At 35.7% G+C, this 22,380-nt stretch overlaps 1 protein-coding gene across 1 annotated transcript in view; it reads left to right on the top strand.

The window, feature by feature from the left end:
• Window positions 1-22,380, top strand: part of LOC132557067 (1-phosphatidylinositol 4,5-bisphosphate phosphodiesterase beta-1-like) — a 93,190-nt gene that overhangs the window by 52,774 nt on the left and 18,036 nt on the right. Inside the window, exons 5-23 of the mRNA XM_060221550.1 lie at window positions 2,551-2,706; window positions 4,505-4,638; window positions 5,484-5,568; window positions 6,546-6,646; window positions 6,974-7,140; window positions 7,800-7,814; window positions 10,222-10,365; window positions 11,586-11,743; window positions 12,360-12,439; window positions 12,717-12,801; window positions 15,062-15,155; window positions 15,694-15,992; window positions 16,370-16,466; window positions 16,798-16,882; window positions 18,704-18,776; window positions 20,030-20,081; window positions 20,427-20,581; window positions 21,198-21,362; window positions 22,117-22,216. Of these exons, the coding sequence (XP_060077533.1) occupies window positions 2,551-2,706; window positions 4,505-4,638; window positions 5,484-5,568; window positions 6,546-6,646; window positions 6,974-7,140; window positions 7,800-7,814; window positions 10,222-10,365; window positions 11,586-11,743; window positions 12,360-12,439; window positions 12,717-12,801; window positions 15,062-15,155; window positions 15,694-15,992; window positions 16,370-16,466; window positions 16,798-16,882; window positions 18,704-18,776; window positions 20,030-20,081; window positions 20,427-20,581; window positions 21,198-21,362; window positions 22,117-22,216 (2,245 nt within the window). The remainder of the gene's footprint in view (window positions 1-2,550; window positions 2,707-4,504; window positions 4,639-5,483; window positions 5,569-6,545; window positions 6,647-6,973; window positions 7,141-7,799; window positions 7,815-10,221; window positions 10,366-11,585; window positions 11,744-12,359; window positions 12,440-12,716; window positions 12,802-15,061; window positions 15,156-15,693; window positions 15,993-16,369; window positions 16,467-16,797; window positions 16,883-18,703; window positions 18,777-20,029; window positions 20,082-20,426; window positions 20,582-21,197; window positions 21,363-22,116; window positions 22,217-22,380) is intronic.

The following is a 22,380-nucleotide window of genomic DNA, read 5'->3' as shown; positions in this document are numbered from 1 at the left end:
CTAACTTATAAGTTTCTATAGATTATCATGTCTTATCAATTTGAAGAGTTGAGGAAATGGGAAGTTTGCTAATGTGTGAGTAAGTGACCACTTGTCATTCAGTGATACAAAACATATAGATAATAGCTCATGTGTATTCTGCCTAAATCTGATTTAACAGTGCTAAAACTGTTGAAAGATTACAAATTATTGTTGTTGAAAATGAAATGTGCTGTGCCACTGAAATTCAGTAGAATTATTGTGCTACACTTATCCTCAATAGTTGAAGTTTGTTGTGTTAGGCAGAAGTTAGAAGTGAGAGTCTTACAGATTAGGTGCTGAGATAGCTCAGTTGGTAGAGGATCAGACATTGCAACCTCGAGGAGAAAATATGAGGTGTATGGTGAGATCCTTACACCGAGCAGTTTGTGTTTTTCGTGTGAAGATCTGAGGTGTGTGGTACGATCCTTACACAGAGTGGTCTGTGTTTCTTAGGTGAAGATCTGAGGTATGTAGTTAGGTCATACACAGAGCAGTTTGTGTTTCTCAGGTGAAGATCTGAGGTGTGTGGTGAGATCCTACACAGAGCAGTTTGTGTTTCTCAGGTGAAGATCTGAGGTATGTAGTTAGGTCATACACAGAGCAGTTTGTGTTTTTCGTGTGAAGATCTGAGGTGTGTGGTACGATCCTTACACAGAGTGGTCTGTGTTTCTTAGGTGAAGATCTGAGGTATGTAGTTAGGTCATACACAGAGCAGTTTGTGTTTCTCAGGTGAAGATCTGAGGTATGTAGTTAGGTCATACACAGAGCAGTTTGTGCTTCTCAGGTGAAGATCTAAGGTGTGTGGTGAGATCCTACACAGAGCAGTTTATGTTTCTCAGGTGAAGATCTGAGGTATGTAGTTAGGTCATACACAGAGCAGTTTGTGTTTCTCAGGTGAAGATCTAAGGTGTGTGGTGAGTTTCTTACACAGAGCAGTTTGTGTTTCTCAGGTGAAGATCTGAGGTGTGTGGTGAGATCCTACACAGAGCAGTTTGTGTTTCTCAGGTGAAGATCTAAGGTGTGTGGTGAGATCCTACACAGAGCAGTTTGTGTTTCTCAGGTGAAGATCCAAGGTGTGTAGTGAGATCCTACACAGAGCAGTTTGTGTTTCTCAGGTGAAGATCTAAGGTATGTGGTGAGATCCTACACAGAGCAGTTTGTGTTTCTCAGGTGAAGATCTGAGGTGTGTAGCTAGGTCATACACAGAGCTTTTTGCGATTCTCAAGTGAAGATCTGAATTGTGTGGTGAGATCTTAAAACCTTAGGCAGGAGGATTGGGGCTCAATCGGGGAGATGTAATTTCTTGAAAAGCTTTGTTCCATACAAGGATAGTATTCATGTTTGGTCTGAAGCTATTTTTATGAATAGTAAATCTGACTTCTGTTTGACCACAAAATCAGGACCCAATAAGGAAATTATTTCAGAATATATATTTGAAATTCTTTGTTAAATGGCTGAATAGCTAAATTAGCAATCATGATTCTCTGTTACCATTGTAGTTCTCTGTTTATTTTGATTCTCTGATGTCATTGTGATTAATCAGTAGTCATGTTTTTCTCTGTTGTCATGGTTTTCAATGTTGTCATAATGATTCTCGGTTGTCATGATTTTCTCTGTTGTCATGGTTTTCTCTGTTGTCATCATGATTCTTGGTTGTCATGGTTTTCTCTGTTGTCATCATGATTCTTGGTTGTCATGGTTTTCACTGTTGTCATTATGATTCTCGGTTGTCATGGTTTTCTCTGTTGTCATCATGATTCTTGGTTGTCATGGTTTTCTCTGTTGTAATGGTTTTCACTGTTGTCATGATTTTCTATGTTGTCATCATGAACCTTGGTTGTCATGGCTTTCTCTGTTGTCATCATGATTCTCGGTTGTCATGGCTTTCTCTGTTGTCATGGTTTTCTCTGTTGTCATCATGATTCTTGGTTGTCATGGTTTTCTCTGTTGTCATCATGATTCTTGGTTGTCATGGTTTTCACTGTTGTCATTATGATTCTCAGTTGTCATGGTTTTCTCTGTTGTCATCATGATTCTTGGTTGTCATGGTTTTCTCTGTTGTCATGGTTTTCACTGTTGTCATGATTTTCTATGTTGTCATCATGAACCTTGGTTGTCATGGCTTTCTCTGTTGTCATTGTTTTTTTCTGTTGTCATCTTGATTCTTGGTTGTCATGTTTTTCTCTGTTGTCATGGTATTCTATGTTGTCATCATGATTCTTGGTTGTCATGGTTTTCACTGTTGTCATTGTTATTTTTGGTTGTCATGGTTTTTCTCTGTTGTCCTTGTGATTCACATTTGTCATTGTTTTTTCTGATGTCATTATGATTTTCTGTTATTGCTGTGGATCTCTGTTGTCATTATGGTTCTCTTCTTTGTAAGAAAGATTCTCTTTGCTGTTATCATTGTTCTGTAAGTGCCACTGTGCTTTCTTCTGTCTTGCTTCTGAAACAGCTCATGGCACTAGTAACACTTATATAAATGTATACCTAGTAATTAAACATATAACATGATACTTTATGTTTCAGGAAGGGAAGCTAAGGGAGTCATGTATGATAGGCAATATGGACTGTTCATTGGAGGATAAGACTGTTACTATTGCCTACACAAAGGATCCCTCCAAGTGCAACATGGTGGATGTCGACTTTATCAACTTTGTGTGTGCCAGCAAGGCTGTAGCCAAGGTAACTTACAAGATCTCTAGAAGATGACTAAGTCAATACTTGTTGTCTTAGAGTTCTGTATTCAAGGTAATTCATTTTTGTGTTTGCTGTAGTGTGGACAAGAGATCAGAACAAAGCTAAAAGGTGAATAAGTGACAGTCATTATGCAATACAGCAATAGAAAGAATACCACATTACTTCAGTAATGTTAGTGTGTCACTATTGTAGTTCTTACCTCTTTAACAGATATTTATTCCAAGTAGATAAAATGTTACTGAGGTGACTAGATCCTTTCAGTTCTTTTGGGGTGTCTTTAGATCACTGTCAGGAAAATAGATCTTTCAGTTCTTTGGGCGTGTCTTTAGATCACTGTCAGGAACATAGATCTTTCAGTTCTTTGGGCGTGTCTTTAGATCACTGTCAGGAACATAGATCTTTCAGTTCTTTGGGCGTGTCTTTAGATCACTGTCAGGAACATAGATCTTTCAGTTCTTTGGGCGTGTCTTTAGATCACTGTCAGGAACATAGATCTTTCAGTTCTTTGGGCGTGTCTTTAGATCACTGTCAGGAACATAGATCTTTCAGTTCTTTGGGCGTGTCTTTAGATCACTGTCAGGAACATAGATCTTTCAGTTCTTTGGGCGTGTCTTTAGATCACTGTCAGGAACATAGATCTTTCAGTTCTTTGGGCGTGTCTTTAGATCACTGTCAGGAACATAGATCTTTCAGTTCTTTGGGCCTGTCTTTAGATCACTGTCACTATGATCCTGTAATATTGGCTCTGCGTGTGGATACATGAAGCCACTTCCTGTTTGTTTTTATGAAATCAGGTACTATAGGAAGTTGTTGTACTACAGTACAATGTCATTTATCTCTCCTTGTATGGAATCTTAGTACATGTAGCATGGCATATCAACTACAAAGTATACTGGTATATCATAAAAAATGCATCTTTGCTAATATGCTTCGGTATCATTGTTATATGATATATCTGAATTACTATGGAGATGAAAAAGTCTGATGGCATATAAAATGTTATAGGAGTAGTAGTGACCTTTAAACAATGCCCTCCATGGAGACACAGTGACAACCGTGGTCGATAGTCATAATATCACTTATGGAAGATCAAATTGATCATGGCCAATGAAACTAATTGGAAGCATGATATACATATTATATGTGTCGTTGACCTAATTAGTACTTCCTGCACAATTAAATTGAAATAAATATATATCATGTAATTTCCTTGAAAAAGAAACCAGTACTTTGTTAGGTGTTGGATGTGAGCTAGTGTCTGTTAATTGTCCATTGATATCTAGTTACCATGGTGTCAGTGTAATCTGTAGGTGTCATTGGCAAACACATCGTTGATATGTTTCTTTTATTTCATCAGATTATAACACAAAATATTGGAGACTCATGTTTCACAGTATATGTTTACCTAATTTTATATTCATCTAATTCAGATGATAAATACTAGGCAGCAAGGATTGAGAAAATATTAGTGACAGTGTGTACATTGGTTTCTACTGTATAGTGTCAACAATTTGATGAAAAAGATATTACTCACATAGCCTTAAACATTATCAGACAGTTTTGCATTATTTTTCAAAGATTATGTTACATGTAACTTTTGGGATATTAACTTCACTTAAATCTGGGTAATTAGACAAACACACATTTTGTCTGTATTGGTCTATTTACAGGAATTCCACTAGTTTTATGACTGATATGAGAATTTTCCCTTTCGAGGATGGCAGGTAATAATACTGAAAAGAATTCTCACCACTTCCAACCATTTTTTTATCATTGTCTCTAGGAATGGTGTGATGAGTTGTTGAAGTATGCCACCAATCTTTTGGCTCTCAACGCCAGTGCGCTGTCCTATCTGGAGAAAGCCCATACCAAACTCACACATGTACTGGATGTCAATGGGCGCATACCTGTCAAAAAGTATGTTCATTTCTTACATAGTGTGTAGTAACCTTTTGGTCCAGAGTATAGTCAATTTCTCTAATGTTACATAAAAAAACATTTCTTACATACTGTATAGTAGCCTTACGATCCAGAATATAATTGATTTCAAAATGTGACATTAAATAGCACAATTAAAATTTGATCTTTTCAGTAATTCTTGTATTTTCATGTAAATATATGTGTATACATAAATACATGTAATATATCCGTCCAGAAGTTGTGAGTTACAGAACTTTACAATATTAGATTTTGTCCTAAAGTGTGTCTGCTGAACGCTGATTATGTCGGTGAAAATGGACGTAAAAACTCATAACCAAAGATTTTCTTGAAGTTCTTAGAAAATTGACATCTATCAGCTTGTAATCACTACACATAGATATATACTGGTAATATGTAGTCAGTAAAAGAAAGCAAAGCCAATGCCATCAGCTGATCTAACAGGAAGATAAGGGTTGTATATTGTCATCAATTTGCTGGTAAACTCGGAACTGGTTCATGTATATACCACCAATACTTTTCTGAATTAATTAAGGAAAGTAGATGTAGGAGTCAGTTTTAATGTGTTTAAACAAATGTTAAATGCAAGTAATGTAAGATTGTATAAAATTTTGTATCTTAAAAAGTGAAAACTCTTATCATAAGACTTTTATTGCACTGAAAGATAATATAAATTTGAATCTGGTCCACAAACGTCATACAGCTCATCTCAATTCCAGATTCTTAGCAGTGAGATGGTTGAGTCTGTCATGAAGTTTATTACTAATGAATAACTAATGACAATTTGTTTGATCTTGAACATCTAAATGTTTGTTATTGTGCAGCATTGTGAAGATGGTTGCTAAACATACAGAAGACCGTCGACGTGTGGAGAAAGCTCTTGAGGCTGTAGGATTTAATGCTGGAAAGGTAGGATAATCAGGCTGCCATTTGAGTCCATGTCTTGTTGGATTGATTTATATAGATTTTTTCCAAAGGTCAGGTGAGAATATCTTCTACAGGTTTTAAATAAGATAAATGCAGATAATCTTCATCAGGTGTTCTTCACAATCTACATGTTGTTTTTGTTATGCCCCCAACTGTTTATGGATATTGGGGCATATATTGTTACCCATGTCTGTTCGTCCAGTCCCCGTCCTGTCCTGTTATCCCATCCATAGTATCATAATATCTAGTACTACTCCTATCATATTAAGATGGTCATTGGTCTAGATTAAAAGTTCAAAGGTCACATTCGACAACTTCTGCAAATTCATCAAATTTTTACTTTTATATGTCTTGGAACAAGGACAATCATGTCTTAGAGACATTTTCTAAATTTGATGTGGAATATTGGAAAAATAATCTGAACCTCAAATTAAGAAGGAAATGGAAAAATCAAGCACACACACATTACATACACATGACACACACATTACAAATTGTACACACATTACACACATTACATACACATAACACACAACACATATTACACACATTACATACACATAACACACACATAACACACAACACATATTACACACATTACATACACATAACACACACATAACACACACATAACACACACATAACACACAACACATATTACACACATTACACACACATGACACACACATTACAAATTGTACACACATTACACACATTACATACACATAACACACAACACATTACACACACATTACACACAACACACATATTACACACACTACACACACTACACACATTATATACACAATACACACAACACACACATTACACACATTACACACAACACACATTACACACATATTACACACAACACACATATTACACACATTACACACATCAAACACACATTACACACATTGACCAGTTTATGCAATCAACCGTTTTATTTATGATTTCAGAATGAGACTATTGATCCTAACAAATTTACATTTGATGGATTTTTCAATTTCTACCGCCACCTGGTGGGGAGAACGGAGGTTGATAAGGTCTTTGATGAGATGTAAGTCACATTAGCCAGGTACAAATATCAAATTGATAAGATTTCTATGTAAATTTTGTCAAATTACCATAATTATAGATCACAAAATTACCACACAACACTAGGACAGATTTGGCGGAAAAATTGTATTACATACAAAAAGTTGTATAACATTATAGGCAATGCAAGAATCAGAGAAAACGTTTGAGTTGTAGAATTGTAGGATGTTTGCAAAACTGGAGGATGATGCCCTTTATACACGTATGCTGGAGTTAAAAGTGTAGAGTATATTGGAAAGAATAGAATTCTAATTACAAAGTTTTCATGACTTATCCTTCACTTATTCAGTGGTGCCAAAAAGAAGCCGTACCTAACGGTAGACCAGTTTGTAGAATTCCTAAATGGTGAGCAGAGAGACCCACGTTTAAATGAGATTTTATATCCATACTACTCCACAAAGCAAGCCCAGGACCTAATAAATACCTACGAGACGAAGATCGGCATGGCAGCCAAGGGTAGGTAATTCTACTAGACTAAAAGTATAAGTATTCAAAACATAAAGGCTGTCAAGAATTCAAATGGATTTTCAGTTTTTGAAAGTAACATAAAAATATAAAAGGAAAAATGCTTTTTTAGAAAATGCCTTTAGTTAGATATGTATAATGGTGAAGGATTGAATTAGCCTTACTGACAACCTTAGGTGCTACCTAACCCATGGTTACCATAGTTACAGTATATATGGTGGTGGATAAGTCTGCGATAATATGTTTTATGTAAAATTTTCCTCTCGCATTTAAAATGTTACTTATATCTCTGTAATGCTTCATTCAATTTTTTAACGGAATTTACAAAAAGAAAAAAAAGAAAAAATAAAGAATGTTTCTAATTATTAACTATATTTTCATCTCTGTTCTGATAGCATGTTCTATATTTCTATTGTTTGTCCTGACAGTTTCTTTCTTAATTCCATCAATTTTATATCAATTTTGCTACAGACAAACAGAAAATAAAGAATGTTTCCCTTAATTTACAAATATATACTTTCTGAATGATTGTGATGATTCTTTCTCATGAAAATGTCTATCAGAATGTTGTTATGTAATCTCCATGATGCTGGATGCTTTTATTATGATGCATTGCCATTTTCTTTTTTCCTTCTTTGTAACTTTTAAAGGGGATATTGAGCCAGGTAAGAGATGGGCATGCCCTCTATAGACACTACCCTACTGGCATGTTGACATATAGCACGCCATCTCACATGTCATAACTCAAACCAGATTTAACATTATCAAGGCAAATCCAACTTCCTGAACTGATTTAAAAACTCTTTAAAATCAAGTCCAATTTATATCGTCTCGAGGCTTTCATGCAGCTTTTTATTCAAACTTAAGTCAAAATCCAATGACTTTAAAAAAAAAAAAAAATTGTTATATTTGTGATAATGTGACAGGTACATTGTCATTTAAATTTCCAGTTTGTTGAAAGAATAAAATACTATAACATAAATAACATATGTTTGGCTATGGTAGAAATAAAAGATTGAGCTATCTGGTTAGAATGGACGTGGTATGATCAATGTGAGATTGTTGTATATAATCACTATGCCCATGATTGATTGGGAAGATTTCTGTTTAGCAGTAATTTGAGTGTTTTTGTTTCAGTTAGAAAAAAGTTTTTTTGTGTTTTGTTTCACCAGATTTTTACAAGAGTAGAAACAAGTAGATTTCTTTGTGTGACAACAGCACATTTTGGTGGCTCGCCTTAAACTCAGGGATTTTACCTGTGTGCTTGCAACAAATAGACTTCTTTGTGTGACAATATTTATACCAACAGCACATTTCGGTGCCTCGCCTTAAACTCTGGGATTTTACCTGTGTGCTTGCATGTGTTATAAACAGTTTTGTTTGCATTTATTGCCAAATTACCCTTAATTCTGCCACAAATAGTTTCAAATGGCTTAAATTTGAAAGTGTCGGACCAAAGCAAGTTATTTTGTCACAGTAATTAAATGAGAATTTTTACTATAAATGGATTTACATTGTAACTTGTATGATACAAACATCAAGATCATGAGGAGAAAAACCTATAATTTGAAGTTACCTTTATCATATTATTTTAATTCACATGTACACTTCTTCCAAATCTATTGGTTTTCTAATCTATACAAATGTTTCTACACTCCACCTTTGTCATTTCAAAATCAAAGGCTCTGTAATCATACAGATTCTGTAATACTGTAAACTTTTTACAAATGAAGTAAGTTGATGAGTCAACTTGAGCTATGGAATCATGCAAGTTTGTGATCTCTTTAATGAAGATAAAAGGCAGGATGTTACAAAATAGGGGTTTAACTGAGTGGCTTCAGTTTTGACGTATCATCACTAACAGTTTTAATAATTAAAAAAATTGACTTAAACATATCTAAGGATGTAGAGAATTATGTCAACGGTGAGGAGAACCTTTTAATTTTGAAGATAGACAGTAGTGTATCATATTGAAATAAATTCTACAATGACTTACATTTTGGATTCTTTAGCTAGATATGACAGAAACATTGAATGAAAGCCATAATGAATTAGCAATGCAAAATTTTGCACTCCAATCACTAAGCATTAAGCATGTTTGATGGTAAAATTGTATATGGACAGTAGGGCTTGTATAAGCTGTACTGGAATCTTGATGCACAAAGTTACATTGATATCAGCACTGGAAAGGTTTTACACTCTAAATCTTCTGGATTCTCACAGCTCTCTGTCTGTCATTTTTGTTGGTACAGGTCGGCGTAAAGGAAATTTTAATATTGAAATAAGAAAGTCTTTTATATGATTGTCTTTTCCTTGCAGAGTTAATGTTTTTGATGTAAATAATTGACCAGTCTCCCTTTAGTTTGCAGTTTTGTGATCAGACTTCCAGTCTTGCATCATATGGCGGACTATCAAAATTTTGCCCTGCATCTGTGGATTTTTTTCTGTCTGTAAAAAATATTAGTTATTGCTATTATTTGATTATTTGATTATTTTAATACTGTGTGGATCTTTCTCAAATTTTACATGAATGGAAAAATGACTGCAGACCATGAGGGAACCAGTTGTATTATAGATAAAGGATGGTCATGTGACTGTTCTTTATGTCATGGATGTTTTCTAACTTGTGTAGATCAGAGGCAGTCATGTGACTTGTATAGATCAGGGATTGTCTTGTGTTGGTGTAAATAAGGGACAGTTATGTGACGTGTGTTACAGCCATGTGTTTGTGTGAATTAGGAATTGTAATGTGACTTGTGTAGATTAGGGATTGTAATGTGACTTGTGTAGATTAGGGATTGTAATGTGACTTGTGTAGATTAGGGATTGTAATGTGACTTGTGTGAAATAGGAATTGTAATGTGACTTGTGTAGATTAGGGATTGTAATGTGACTTGTGTGAAATAGGAATTGTAATGTGACTTGTGTAGATTAGGGATTGTCATGTGACTTGTGTGATACTGATGCAGTTATATAGATCAGAGATAATCATGTGACTTGTGTATTTTTGGGATGGTCATGTGACTGTTATGTAACACTGACATTTTGTGATACCTAATATTTATGTTGTAGGCCATCTTTCCCAGGAAGGATTTCTTATGTTCTTGATGAGTGATGAAAACCAGAGTATTGCACCAGATTTGTTGGATCTGAGCCATGACATGACTCAACCTTTAAGTCATTACTTTATCAACTCCAGCCACAACACATACTTGTGTAAAACACACTTGTATACCTAACAAGTTGTAATGTGACAGTGTAAAACACACTGTACACTTGTGTGAAATAGGAATTGTAATGTGACTTGTGTAGATTGTAAAACACTCTCCAGACTTGTGTGAAAACAATTGTAATGTGACAGGTGTACACACTTGTCATACTTGTGTGAAACACACTAATGTGACTTGTGTAAAATTGTAATGTGACTTGTGTGAAATAGGAATTGTAATGTGACTTAACAGGTAAAACATGTGACTTGTGTGATACTAACAGGTATGCACACATATAGATCACAGATAATCATGTGACTTGTGTACCTTTGGGATGGTCAGGTGACTGTTAAAACACACTCCATTTTGTGATACACACTAATATTTATGTTGTAGGCACATCTTAACAGGTAAAACACACTTTCTTATGTTCTTGATGACAGGTGACACTGAACCAAAGTAAAACACACCCCATACTTACACACTTTGTTGGACAGGTCACACTCCATACTTAACAGGTAAAACACTCTCCATACTTAACAGGTAAAACACACTCCATATCTAACAGGTAAAACACACTCCATACTTCACAGGTAAAACACTCCATACCTAACAGGTAAAACACACTCCATACTAAACACACTCCATACTTAACACGTAAAACACACTCCATACTTAACAGGTAAAACACACTCCATACTTTACAGGTTAAACACACTCCATACCTAACAGGTAAAACACACCCCATACTTAACAGGTAAAACACACTCCATACTTAACAGGTAAAACACACTCCATACCTAACAGGTAAAACACACTCCATACTTAACAGGTAAAACACACTCCATACTTAACAGGTAAAACACACTCCATACTTAACAGGTAAAACACTCCATACCTAACACGTAAAATACACGCCATACTTAACAGGTAAAACACTCTCCATACTTAACAGGTAAAACACTCCATACTTAACAGGTAAAACACACTCCATACCTAACAAGTAAAACACACTCCATACTTAACAGGTAAAACACACTCCATACTTAACAGGTTAAACACACTCATACCTAACAGGTTAAATACACTCCATACCTAACATGTTTAACACACTCCAAACCTAACTGGATAAACACACTCTTTATTACAGGTAACATCCAATACATAAGAATCTAGACCTAACACTGTATATAGTATTACACTGACCATTCACCTGTATACCTGTAGGCCACCAGTTGACCAGTAAGTCGTCTGTGGAATTGTACAGACAAGTCCTGCTCAGTGGATGTCGCTGTATAGAACTGGATTGCTGGGATGGACGAGGTGCAGATGAAGAGCCAATCATCACCCATGGTTACACCATGTGCACTGACATCTCCTTTAAGGTTTGGACACCACCATGGTTACACTATTTGTACTAACATTTCCTTTAAGGCTCGTATAGCACCATGGTAACACCATGTATAATGATATCTAAGTGATAATCCTACTATGTTTTGAAATTAGCAGCAGTATATCATGATCATACTTTCTCAAATTGAGCTTTGCTGGCAATGTGTAGTGAAGACAGTAAAACTGATATTTGTTTGACAGCATCATCACAATATACAAATTACAATACGGTAGGATTGTCCCTTTTCTAATTCAAATTGATTTAAACAAGTTATAACAAAATGTAACAAATGATTATCATTTTTGTGCATAATTTCATGTGTCAAGACATGTCAGGGGGCAGTTGTGGCCATTGGTATCATTAACAGTCATCATCCAGGCTAGATATGAATATGAGAAATTTGTGGACAGTAAATCATGGTTTAACTAACAAAAAATTATTTTTATTCACAAATCAAATTTTGTGTTACCTCTGGAATTCAATTTGAATTCATGTTCTTGTATCACAATGTGCCTTGCATTACTTCAGTCTTATGTAGCTGAACTTGAGAAATGAAAAAAAAAATTATTTAAAAAATTCTTTTTACTACTTTGAATTCTTTCTTACAGGAAGTTATTGAAGCCATTGCAGAAAGTGCCTTCAAGACAAGTGATTTCCCAGTGTCCCTGTCCTTCGAAAACCACTGTTCGTAAGGATCACCGTTTTTTAGCTAATGAAGACAGTTTAATATTTCATATCTTACCTGAAAATGAGTTAAAATCTGAAAGTTGATAGTATAGATATAGCAGTTACAACTAGCTATATAACTCTATATTTAGATACAACAGTGATGACTGGCTATATAACCGTGATAAATACATCACCAATGTTAAGGTCACTGATATTGTGGTCTATGTTTCTATATTTAGATACAGCAGTTCTGACTAGCAATATAACAATTACTGATATTGATGTATCTATTACAGACCTAGACAACAGGCAAAAATGGCAGCCCACTGTAGAAATATATTCGGGGATATGTTACTAACAGAGCCACTGATGTCAAACCCGGTAAGTAGAAATAACATATATAGTATGTGGGAAGAAAAAATCAGTTATGTAATGAGAGTAAACCTGGTTTGTAGTGAGAGTAAACCTGGTGTGTAGGGAGAGTAAACCTGGTGTATAGGGAGAGTAAACCTGGTGTGTAGGGAGAGTAAACCTGGTGTATAGGGAGAGTAAACCTGGTGTGTAGGGAGAGTAAACCTGGTTTGTAGGGAGAGTAAACCTGGTGTGTAGTGAGAGTAAACCTGGTGTGTAGGGAGAGTAAACCTGGTGTGTAGGGAGAGTAAACCTGGTGTGTAGGGAGAGTAAACCTGGTGTGTAGTGAGAGTAAACCTGGTGTGTAGGGAGAGTAAACCTGGTGTGTAGGGAGAGTAAACCTGGTGTGTAGTGAGAGTAAACCTGGTGTGTAGTGAGAGTAAACCTGGTGTGTAGTGAGAGTAAACCTGGTGTGTAGTGAGAGTAAACCTGGTGTGTAGTGAGAGTAAACCTGGTGTGTAGGGAGAGTAAACCTGGTGTGTAGTGAGAGTAAACCTGGTGTGCTGTGAGAGTAAACCTGGTGTGTAGGGAGAGTAAACCTGGTGTGTAGTGAGAGTAAACCTGGTGTGTAGGGAGAGTAAACCTGGTGTGTAGTGAGAGTAAACCTGGTGTGTAGGGAGAGTAAACCTGGTGTGTAGTGAGAGTAAACCTCTTGTATAGGGAGAGTAAACCTGGTATGTAGTGAGGGTAAACCTGGTTTGTAGGGAGAGTAAACCTGGTGTGTAGTGAGAGTAAACCTGGTGTGTAGGGAGAGTAACCCTGGTGTGTAGTGAGAGTAAACCTGGTGTGTAGTGAGAGTAAACCTGGTGTGTAGGGAGAGTAAACCTGGTGTGTAGGGAGAGTAAACCTGGTTTGTAGGGAGAGTAACCCTGGTGTGTAGGGAGAGTAAACCCGGTTTGTAGGGAGAGTAACCCTGGTGTGTAGGGAGAGTAAACCTGGTTTGTAGGGAGAGTAACCCTGGTGTGTAGGGAGAGTAAACCTGGTGTATATGGAGGGTAAACCTGGTGTGTAGGGAGAGTAAACCTGGTTTGTAGGGAAAGTAAACCTGGTATGTAGGGAGAGTAAACCTGGTTTGTAGGGAGAGTAAACCTGGTGTATAGGGAGGGTAAACCTGGTGTGTTGGGAGAGTAAACCTGGTGTGTAGGGAGAGTAAACCTGGTGTGTAGGGAGAGTAAACCTGGTGTGTAGGGAGAGTAAACCTGGTGTGTAGGGAGAGTAAACCTGGTGTGTAGTGAGAGTAAACCTGGTGTGTAGGGAGAGTAATCCTGGTGTGTAGTGAGAGTAAATCTGGTGTGTAGGGAGAGTAAACCTGGTGTGTAGTGAGAGTAAACCTGGTGTATAGGGAGAGTAAACCTGGTGTATAGGGAGAGTAAACCTGGTGTGTAGGGAGAGTAAACCTGGTTTGTAGGGAAAGTAAACCTGGTGTGTAGGGAGAGTAAACCTGGTGTGTAGTGAGAGTAAACCTGGTTTGTAGGGAGAGTAAACCTGGTTTGTAGGGAGAGTAAACCTGGTGTGTAGGGAGAGTAAACCTGGTGTGTAGGGAGAGTAAACCTGGTGTGTAGGGAGAGTAAACCTGGTGTGTAGGAAGAGTTTACCTGTTTTGTAGGGAGAGTAAACCAGGTATGTAGGGAGGGTAAACCTGGTTTGTAGGGAGGGTAAACCAGGATTGTAGGGAGAGTAAACCAGGTGTGTAGGAAAAGTAAGCCTGGTGTGTAGGGAGAGTAAACCTGCTGTGTAGGAAGAGTTAACCTGTTTTGTAGGGAGAGTTAACCTGTTTTGTAGGGAGAGTAAACCAGGTATGTAGGGAGAGTAAACCAGGTATGTAGGGAGAGTAAACCAGGTATGTAGGGAGAGTAAACCAGGTGTGTAGGAAGAGTTTACCTGTTTTGTAGGGAGAGTAAACCAGGTATGTAGGGAGAGTAAACCAGGTGTGTAGGAAGAGTTAACCTGTTTTGTAGGGAGAGTAAACCAGGTGTGTAGGAAGAGTTTACCTGTTTTGTAGGGAGAGTAAACCAGGTATGTAGGGAGAGTAAACCAGGTGTGTAGGAAGAGTTTACCTGTTTTGTAGGGAGAGTTAACAAGTGTGAGATTCATTATTCATTCTTTTATTGAAGCAAACACTAAAGCCATGTGCTTGGATAAGCGTCATGTGTGAATGATCAGCTTTGAAGTCACTTCCTCTTTTGCTTAAGTTTCACCACATTAATTGATATCATCTTTTCTACTCCAGGTTGAACCTAATACACCGTTACCAAGTCCACTACTGTTGAAAGGCAAGATTATCGTAAAGAACAAGAAACGGCACACTCACAAGCCCAGACCAGGTAAAAATAGCTAAATATATGCTGGTACAGCCAGCTTTGTATGGTTTGGGGGGTGGCAGGATAATGCTTGGCCCCATGTAGCGAGGATCTGTAGGGACTCTCTCACTAACAACAATATCCACCCACTGGACTGGCCGCCATACAGCTAAGACCTATCCCCTATTAAGCACTTGTGGGACCAGCTGGATAAACAGGTTGGATGATGCCAACTGCCCCCTATTACTCTGGCCCAACTTAGAGAGTAAACACACTCATGAACTCCATGCCTTGGAGAATCAAGGCTGTGGAGCGAGCCAATGGGGGACATACCTGGTATTGACTTGCCAGCTCCCACAATCAGTCCATTTTCTATTTCAGATTTGTTTTTTCCATTTTGTGTCTTTTTCAATTTTAGACTCATTGGGAGGGACTTGCTTACCATAACACTCATGTCAAAATATCAAGGACATGTAAGAAGGGTTGTACATGCACTCAAAGTAAACTCATGGCCTCTTACGTATGCAAGGATTTAATTGACCTTTCAATATTTGTTTGATAGCAAAAGTTCAGACACCTTTGAAGAGTACACCAAGTTCTAGTAAAATGGGTCAGGTGAATGGAGAGACCAAAGGTGGAGGAGGAGACAGTGGTGGAGGGGGAGGAAGTGAAGGCAAGTCCAGCTCATCATCCTCCGAGCCTAAAGCACGCACAGAGAGCGAGAGTGGTGAGGGAACACCTGCAGATAAACCTAGAGATGGACCAATTGATTCGGATGAGGATTCTGAATCAGATGAGAGTGACTTTGAAGAGGAGGAGGAAGTGCAGGATAAGATCAAGACTAACTTCAAGCAGGATAAAGTAAGGTTCTGCTAAGTAAATAGGATATTTAAAGCTAAAAACTCCACTATGATATGGTAGGTTTTTCATATATCTTGCAATACAATTATTAAGTGAAGTGTTTTTCATAGCCCAGACTAAAAAGTAAGAGCACTCATTATGGGACACAATGTTGATTTTTTCCAATGTAATGGTACAATTACTGCTCTGTTCCTTCCTTGTAATATAGATATTATTGATTGCAAAGTGACAGTTCTATTTTTTGGGTTTGTTGATCTTTTAAAAAAAGAGAAACCTTGATTCTATCACTTCACATAATCAACAGAATATGTAACAATAAATTTTTTAAGAAAATGACAGTACAGTCAGGTAAATGAGAAATTGTTATAATTGTGTAGGGTACAGCTGGAAAAGAAGCTGAAGCTGGCCAGGAGATGTCAGCTCTTGTCAACTATATACAGCCTGTCCACTTCCACACCTTTGATATCTCAGAAAGTAGGTACCCAGATCTCTAGAGACTTAAAGATATAACATACATGTCAGGCCACATTATCAAAAGATTACTGATTTGTCTGTCCGTTTTCAATCACAATGGTTTTTATTAAAAAAACCCCAACATATACGTGTATATTGATATTCTAACTAATTATTCATATCAATTGGAATTTACTGATAGACTGGTCATGGGTATAATTCTTTTAATGTAGTTAAACTTTATGCAGGAAGTCTAATTTCCTCTCATACTTTCATAAAGATAAAGATAACATTTTAAAATGATGTACAATTCAATTGTATGAAGTAACCTTGCTGAAAACTATTTTTTCAGAGAGAAGCAGGAGTTATGAAATCTCATCCTTTGTGGAGACCCAGGCGCTGAGTTTATTAAAGGAATATCCAGTAGACTTTGTCAAGTATCCTTTCAATAGATGATTTGACGTATATTCTTGTAAAGATATGAAGTGTTTTCCTGTATACTCTTTTTATGTTGATCATTTGTAATACTGCATCTGCTAGATATTGAACACAAGTCAGGTGCTCATTAATCCTAAATATATTGGCGTTATGTATCAAAAAAGTCCTTAAGAAATTTATTTAAGATATGAACATTTGGTATGACCTTCAGAAGGAAACTAGTACATTTAGTGTGACCTTCAGAAGGAAACTAGTACATTTAGTGTGACCTTCAGAAGGAAACTAGTACATTTAGTGTGACCTTCAGAAGGAAAATAGTACTCAAATGTTCTATAAATACAGGTAATGGCTAACACAGGTAGTGTTTATCTAGTAAATACAGGTAATGGCTAACACAGGTAGTGTTTATCTAGTAAATACAAATGTTCTATAAATACAGGTAATGGCCAACACAGGTAGTGTTTATCTGGTAAATACAAATGTTCTATAAATACAGGTAATGGCTAACACAGGTAGTGTTTATCTGGTAAATACAAATGTTCTATAAATAGAGGTAATGGCTAACACAGGTAGTTATATCAAGTTAATACAGGTAAGTATTTACTACAGACTTTCTCTAAATACATGTACTATCTAATAAGACCTCTAAATACATGTACTATCTAATAAGACCTCTAAATACATGTACTATCTAATAAGACCTCTAAATACATGTACTATCTAATAAGACCTCTAAATACATGTACTATCTAATAAGACCTCTAAATACATGTACTATCTAATAAGACCTCTAAATACATGTACTATCTAATAAGACCTCTAAATACAAGTACTATCTAATAAGACCTCTAAATACAAGTACTATCTAATAAGACCTCTAAATACATGTACTATCTAATAAGACCTCTAAATACATGTACTATCTAATAAGACCTCTAAATACATGTACTATCTAATAAGACCTCTAAATACATGTACTATCTAACAAGACCTCTAAATACATGTACTATCTAATAAGACCTCTAAATACAAGTACTATCTAATAAGACCTCTAAATACATGTACTATCTAATAAGACCTCTAAATACATGTACTATCTAATAAGACCTCTAAATACAAGTACTATCTAATAAGACCTCTAAATACATGTACTATCTAATAAGACCTCTAAATACAAGTACTATCTAATAAGACCTCTAAATACAAGTACTATCTAATAAGACCTCTAAATACAAGTACTATCTAATAAGACCTCTAAATACATGTACTATCTAATAAGACCTCTAAATACATGTACTATCTAATAAGACCTCTAAATACAAGTACTATCTAATAAGACCTCTAAATACAAGTACTATCTAATAAGACCTCTAAATACAAGTACTATCTAATAAGACCTCTAAATACATGTACTATCTAATAAGACCTCTAAATACATGTACTATCTAATAAGACCTCTAAATACATGTACTATCTAATAAGACCTCTAAATACATGTACTATCTAATAAGACCTCTAAATACATGTACTATCTAATAAGACCTCTAAATACAAGTACTATCTAATAAGACCTCTAAATACATGTACTATCTAATAAGACCTCTAAATACATGTACTATCTAATAAGACCTCTAAATACATGTACTATCTAATAAGACCTCTAAATACATGTACTATCTAATAAGACCTCTAAATACATGTACTATCTAACAAGACCCTGTAGTGTTTTGATACTGGTAAGTGATATACTTTGCCAATGTATATTTATATATAGATGATAATGTTGACACCTTGTAATGTTGTCCTTGACACCTGTACAGTTATAACAAGAGACAGATGAGTAGAATCTACCCAAAAGGAACACGAGTCGACTCCAGTAACTTTCTTCCACAGGTATGTATTACCAAACAAGACAGATGTTCTGGTTAACTACACACTGTCATTGATGTGTGTATCAGTTGCTTGATGGTCCAATATTAAGGTGGTGATTTTAGAATTAATTGTGATATCAATTTAAATTAAACAGGTCCAATTATTATAATAGATATAACCTTTACAGTATGTATAAGACAGCTTTTATATCTGTTGGGATTGTCATTCCAACTTTTTCTTGTCATTTCTTGTTCTTGATGGCTAAGGTCCAGTGATGATGACTAATTAAGGTCATGTGATATGATAACTAATGAAGGTCATGTGATGATGACTAATTAAGGTCAAGTGATGACTAATGAAGGTCATGTGATGATGACTAGTTAAGGTCATGTGATGATGACTAGTTAAGGTCATGTGATGACTAATTAAGGTCATGTGATGATGACTAATGAAGGTCAAGTGATGACTAATTAAGGTCATGTGATGATGACTAATGAAGGTCATGTGATGATGACTGATGAAGGTCATGTGATGATGACTAGTTAAGGTCATGTGATGATGACTACTTAAGGTCAAGTGATGACTAATTAAGGTCATGTGACGATGACTAATTAAGGTCAGGTGATGATGACTGATGAAGGTCATGTGATGATGACTAGTTAAGGTCATGTGATGATGACTACTTAAGGTCAAGTGATGACTAATTAAGGTCATGTGATGATGACTAATTAAGGTCATGTGATGATGACTAATTAAGGTCATGTGATGATGACTAATTAAGGTCATGTGATGATGACTAATTAAGGTCATGTGATGATGACTAATTAAGGTCATTTGATGATGACTAATTAAGGTCATATAACGATGACTAATTAAGGTCATTTGATGATGACTAATTAAGGTCATGTGATGACTAATGAAGGTCATGTGATGATGACTAATGATGGTCAAGTGATGACTAATTAAGGTCATGTGATGATGACTAATTAAGGTCATGTGATGATAACTAATTAAGGTCATGTGATGATGACTAATTAAGGTCATGTGATGATGACTAATGAAGGTCATGTGATGACTAATGAAGGTCATGTGATGATGACTAATGATGGTCAAGTGATGACTAATTAAGGTCATGTGATGATGACTAATGAAGGTCATGCGATGATGTTGAAACTATGTCATTTTGGATAAAATCTTGTACTGATGAAAAAACTGTTAAACTATAAAATACTATTACTATACAATCACATGTTAAAGCAAGTCTCTTGTTTCAGATCTTCTGGAATGCTGGCTGCCAGTTGGTTGCATTGAATTTCCAAACTTTAGGTAATATTGCTTGTTGAGATTGGTTGAGATATGTGTAATGCAGTGATTTCTGAGTTAAATAGCTGAGGTGTGACTGTTGTATTCTAGAATGTAATTATATGATGTCAGAATCACACAGTGTGATTTTTCTATTAGAATTCTAGAGTTGGTTTTTTGTACTCTAGAGTTTGACTGTGATGTTTGAATCCAAGAATGTGACTGTTTTCTGGATTCCAAACAAACAATACCTTCAATATTTTAGATATATAATAACATAGCATTATTTGTAAATGACTCCATTGGCATCCCTTTTCTGTTGATGTTACTGTCTGTTTGTTTTTGTTTATTTTAATCCTCTGTTTTTAGATGTACCAATGCAGATCAATCTGGGAATATTTGAGTACAATAACCGCTCAGGCTACATACTCAAACCAGACTTCATGAGAAGAACGGATCGACGGTTTGACCCCTTTGCTGAGTCAACTGTAGATGGCATTGTAGCTGGCAAAGTTGTGGTTAAGGTCAGTGCCAGTAAAACATATTAATAATTGTTACCAAGGTCATTGTCAAGGTCACTTTCAAGGTCATTTGATTATCATTTTCTGTGTTCATCCCTTATTCAACAGAGAAAAGAGACCATCATTTAGCTTCTTAGTAACATCCTCATTTCAACTAGATCTCATGACCTTAAAATAATTCTGGAAGTTAAGTCAAGGTCAAGGTTATATACTCCAGAATCATTACATTATAGTGATAGGGAAATCAATCAGTTGGTTTGTCCTTAGTTCCTTGGCTATTGTTTTTAACAGTGTTTCTTAAAACTTCGTACAACTCTTCCTGACATTTTTTCCCAAGATTGAAAATCAGAGTCATATGTTAAACTTTAAGGTAATTTCAATATAATACTACTAATTATTGGACGTGAAAATTCTGAAAAAAAAGTTTTTCAAGTTTTCAGTCGAATTTCAGGAGTCTTCACATGGTTACATGGGATATCCATTTCTTAGTAGTGGTCGAATGTTAAAGTAATTCATTCAAACCCATAGAAGAAGCTTGCACTAGATAAGTCTCCACACTATCAATCTGACTGGTGTTTGATCCAATTTACCATCAGTAGATGTTTTTTGTATTTAACAGATAATATCTGGTTCCCTCCTGTCTGAGAAGAAGATGGGTACCTATGTGGAGGTGGAAATGTATGGTTTACCCACAGATACTGTCAGAAAAAAATTCAAAACTAACATGGTAACCAACAATGGCATTAACCCTGTATATTCAAGTGAACCATTTGTATTTGAAAAGGTAAGTGTTGCCTAAATAGTGTTTTTCTATACTGTTAATCGCTTAGATTTTACAAATACTTTATTTCTTGGAACTTACCTGTTTAGACACATTCGCGAATACATAATTTCACGAATGCTGATCTAGAAACAATTTATAAATTTGCGAATGATGAGCTATTAGAGGCCAGGTCTCTTCAACACTACAATATCAGTAACAGGATCATCATGAGTTATTTTCATACAAGTAATCACGAGGAATTTTAATTTGCTTTTAACTCTCCATTAACCCAAAAATAAATCCCATGAAAAATATGTAAGTTACAGTAGTCATGGTCTGTTAATGTTAAGATCTCTCCACAAGGTTGTATTGATATTGATCTTAAAAATAATTGTCATTCAACTTCAGTAGTGAAAATATGTTCATGTGGATTGTCATTCAACTTCAGTAGTGGAAATATGTTCATGTGGATTGTCATTCAACTTCAGTAGTGAAAATATGTTCATGTTGATTGTCATTCAACTTCAGTAGTGGAAATATGTTCATGTGGATTGTCATTCAACTTCAGTAGTGAAAATATGTTTATGTGGATTGTCATTCAACTTCAGTAGTGAAAATATGTTCATGTGGATTTCAATAGCAAACTATGACTGATACATCACCTTTTAAATGTAGTTCTGAAATATGTGTTAAAATATCAAGATATTCCATCAACCCTTTCCGGTTCACATCAGTTGTCACACATGATTTTTTAATGAGTCTGCTTGTGTTACAGGTCGTCCTTCCAAATTTAGCTGTGATAAGAATTATTGCATTTGATGAGAACAACAAAATGTTAGGCCATAGGATTTTACCTGTTCAAGGTTTAAGACCAGGTAAGTTATCAGGTATAGATTGGGATTGATTGTGCCACAAACTGGTGTATAGCTGTCTTAATTTGGACATATTCTTGAAAAGGTTTTGATACTCTTTGATAAGCAATTTGTGATGCCATAATACATAAAATAAAAGGACATTTTCAAATGTGAAACCAGAAAGA

The sequence above is a fragment of the Ylistrum balloti genome, unplaced genomic scaffold (assembly GCF_031769215.1).
Source record: "Ylistrum balloti isolate Yb309-2 unplaced genomic scaffold, AGI_CSIRO_Ybal_v1 Utg370620, whole genome shotgun sequence".
Taxonomy (NCBI): Eukaryota; Metazoa; Mollusca; class Bivalvia; order Pectinida; family Pectinidae; genus Ylistrum; species Ylistrum balloti.
The sequence above is the reverse complement of the archived record's forward strand: the minus strand, read 5'-3'. Positions and strand labels throughout refer to the sequence as shown.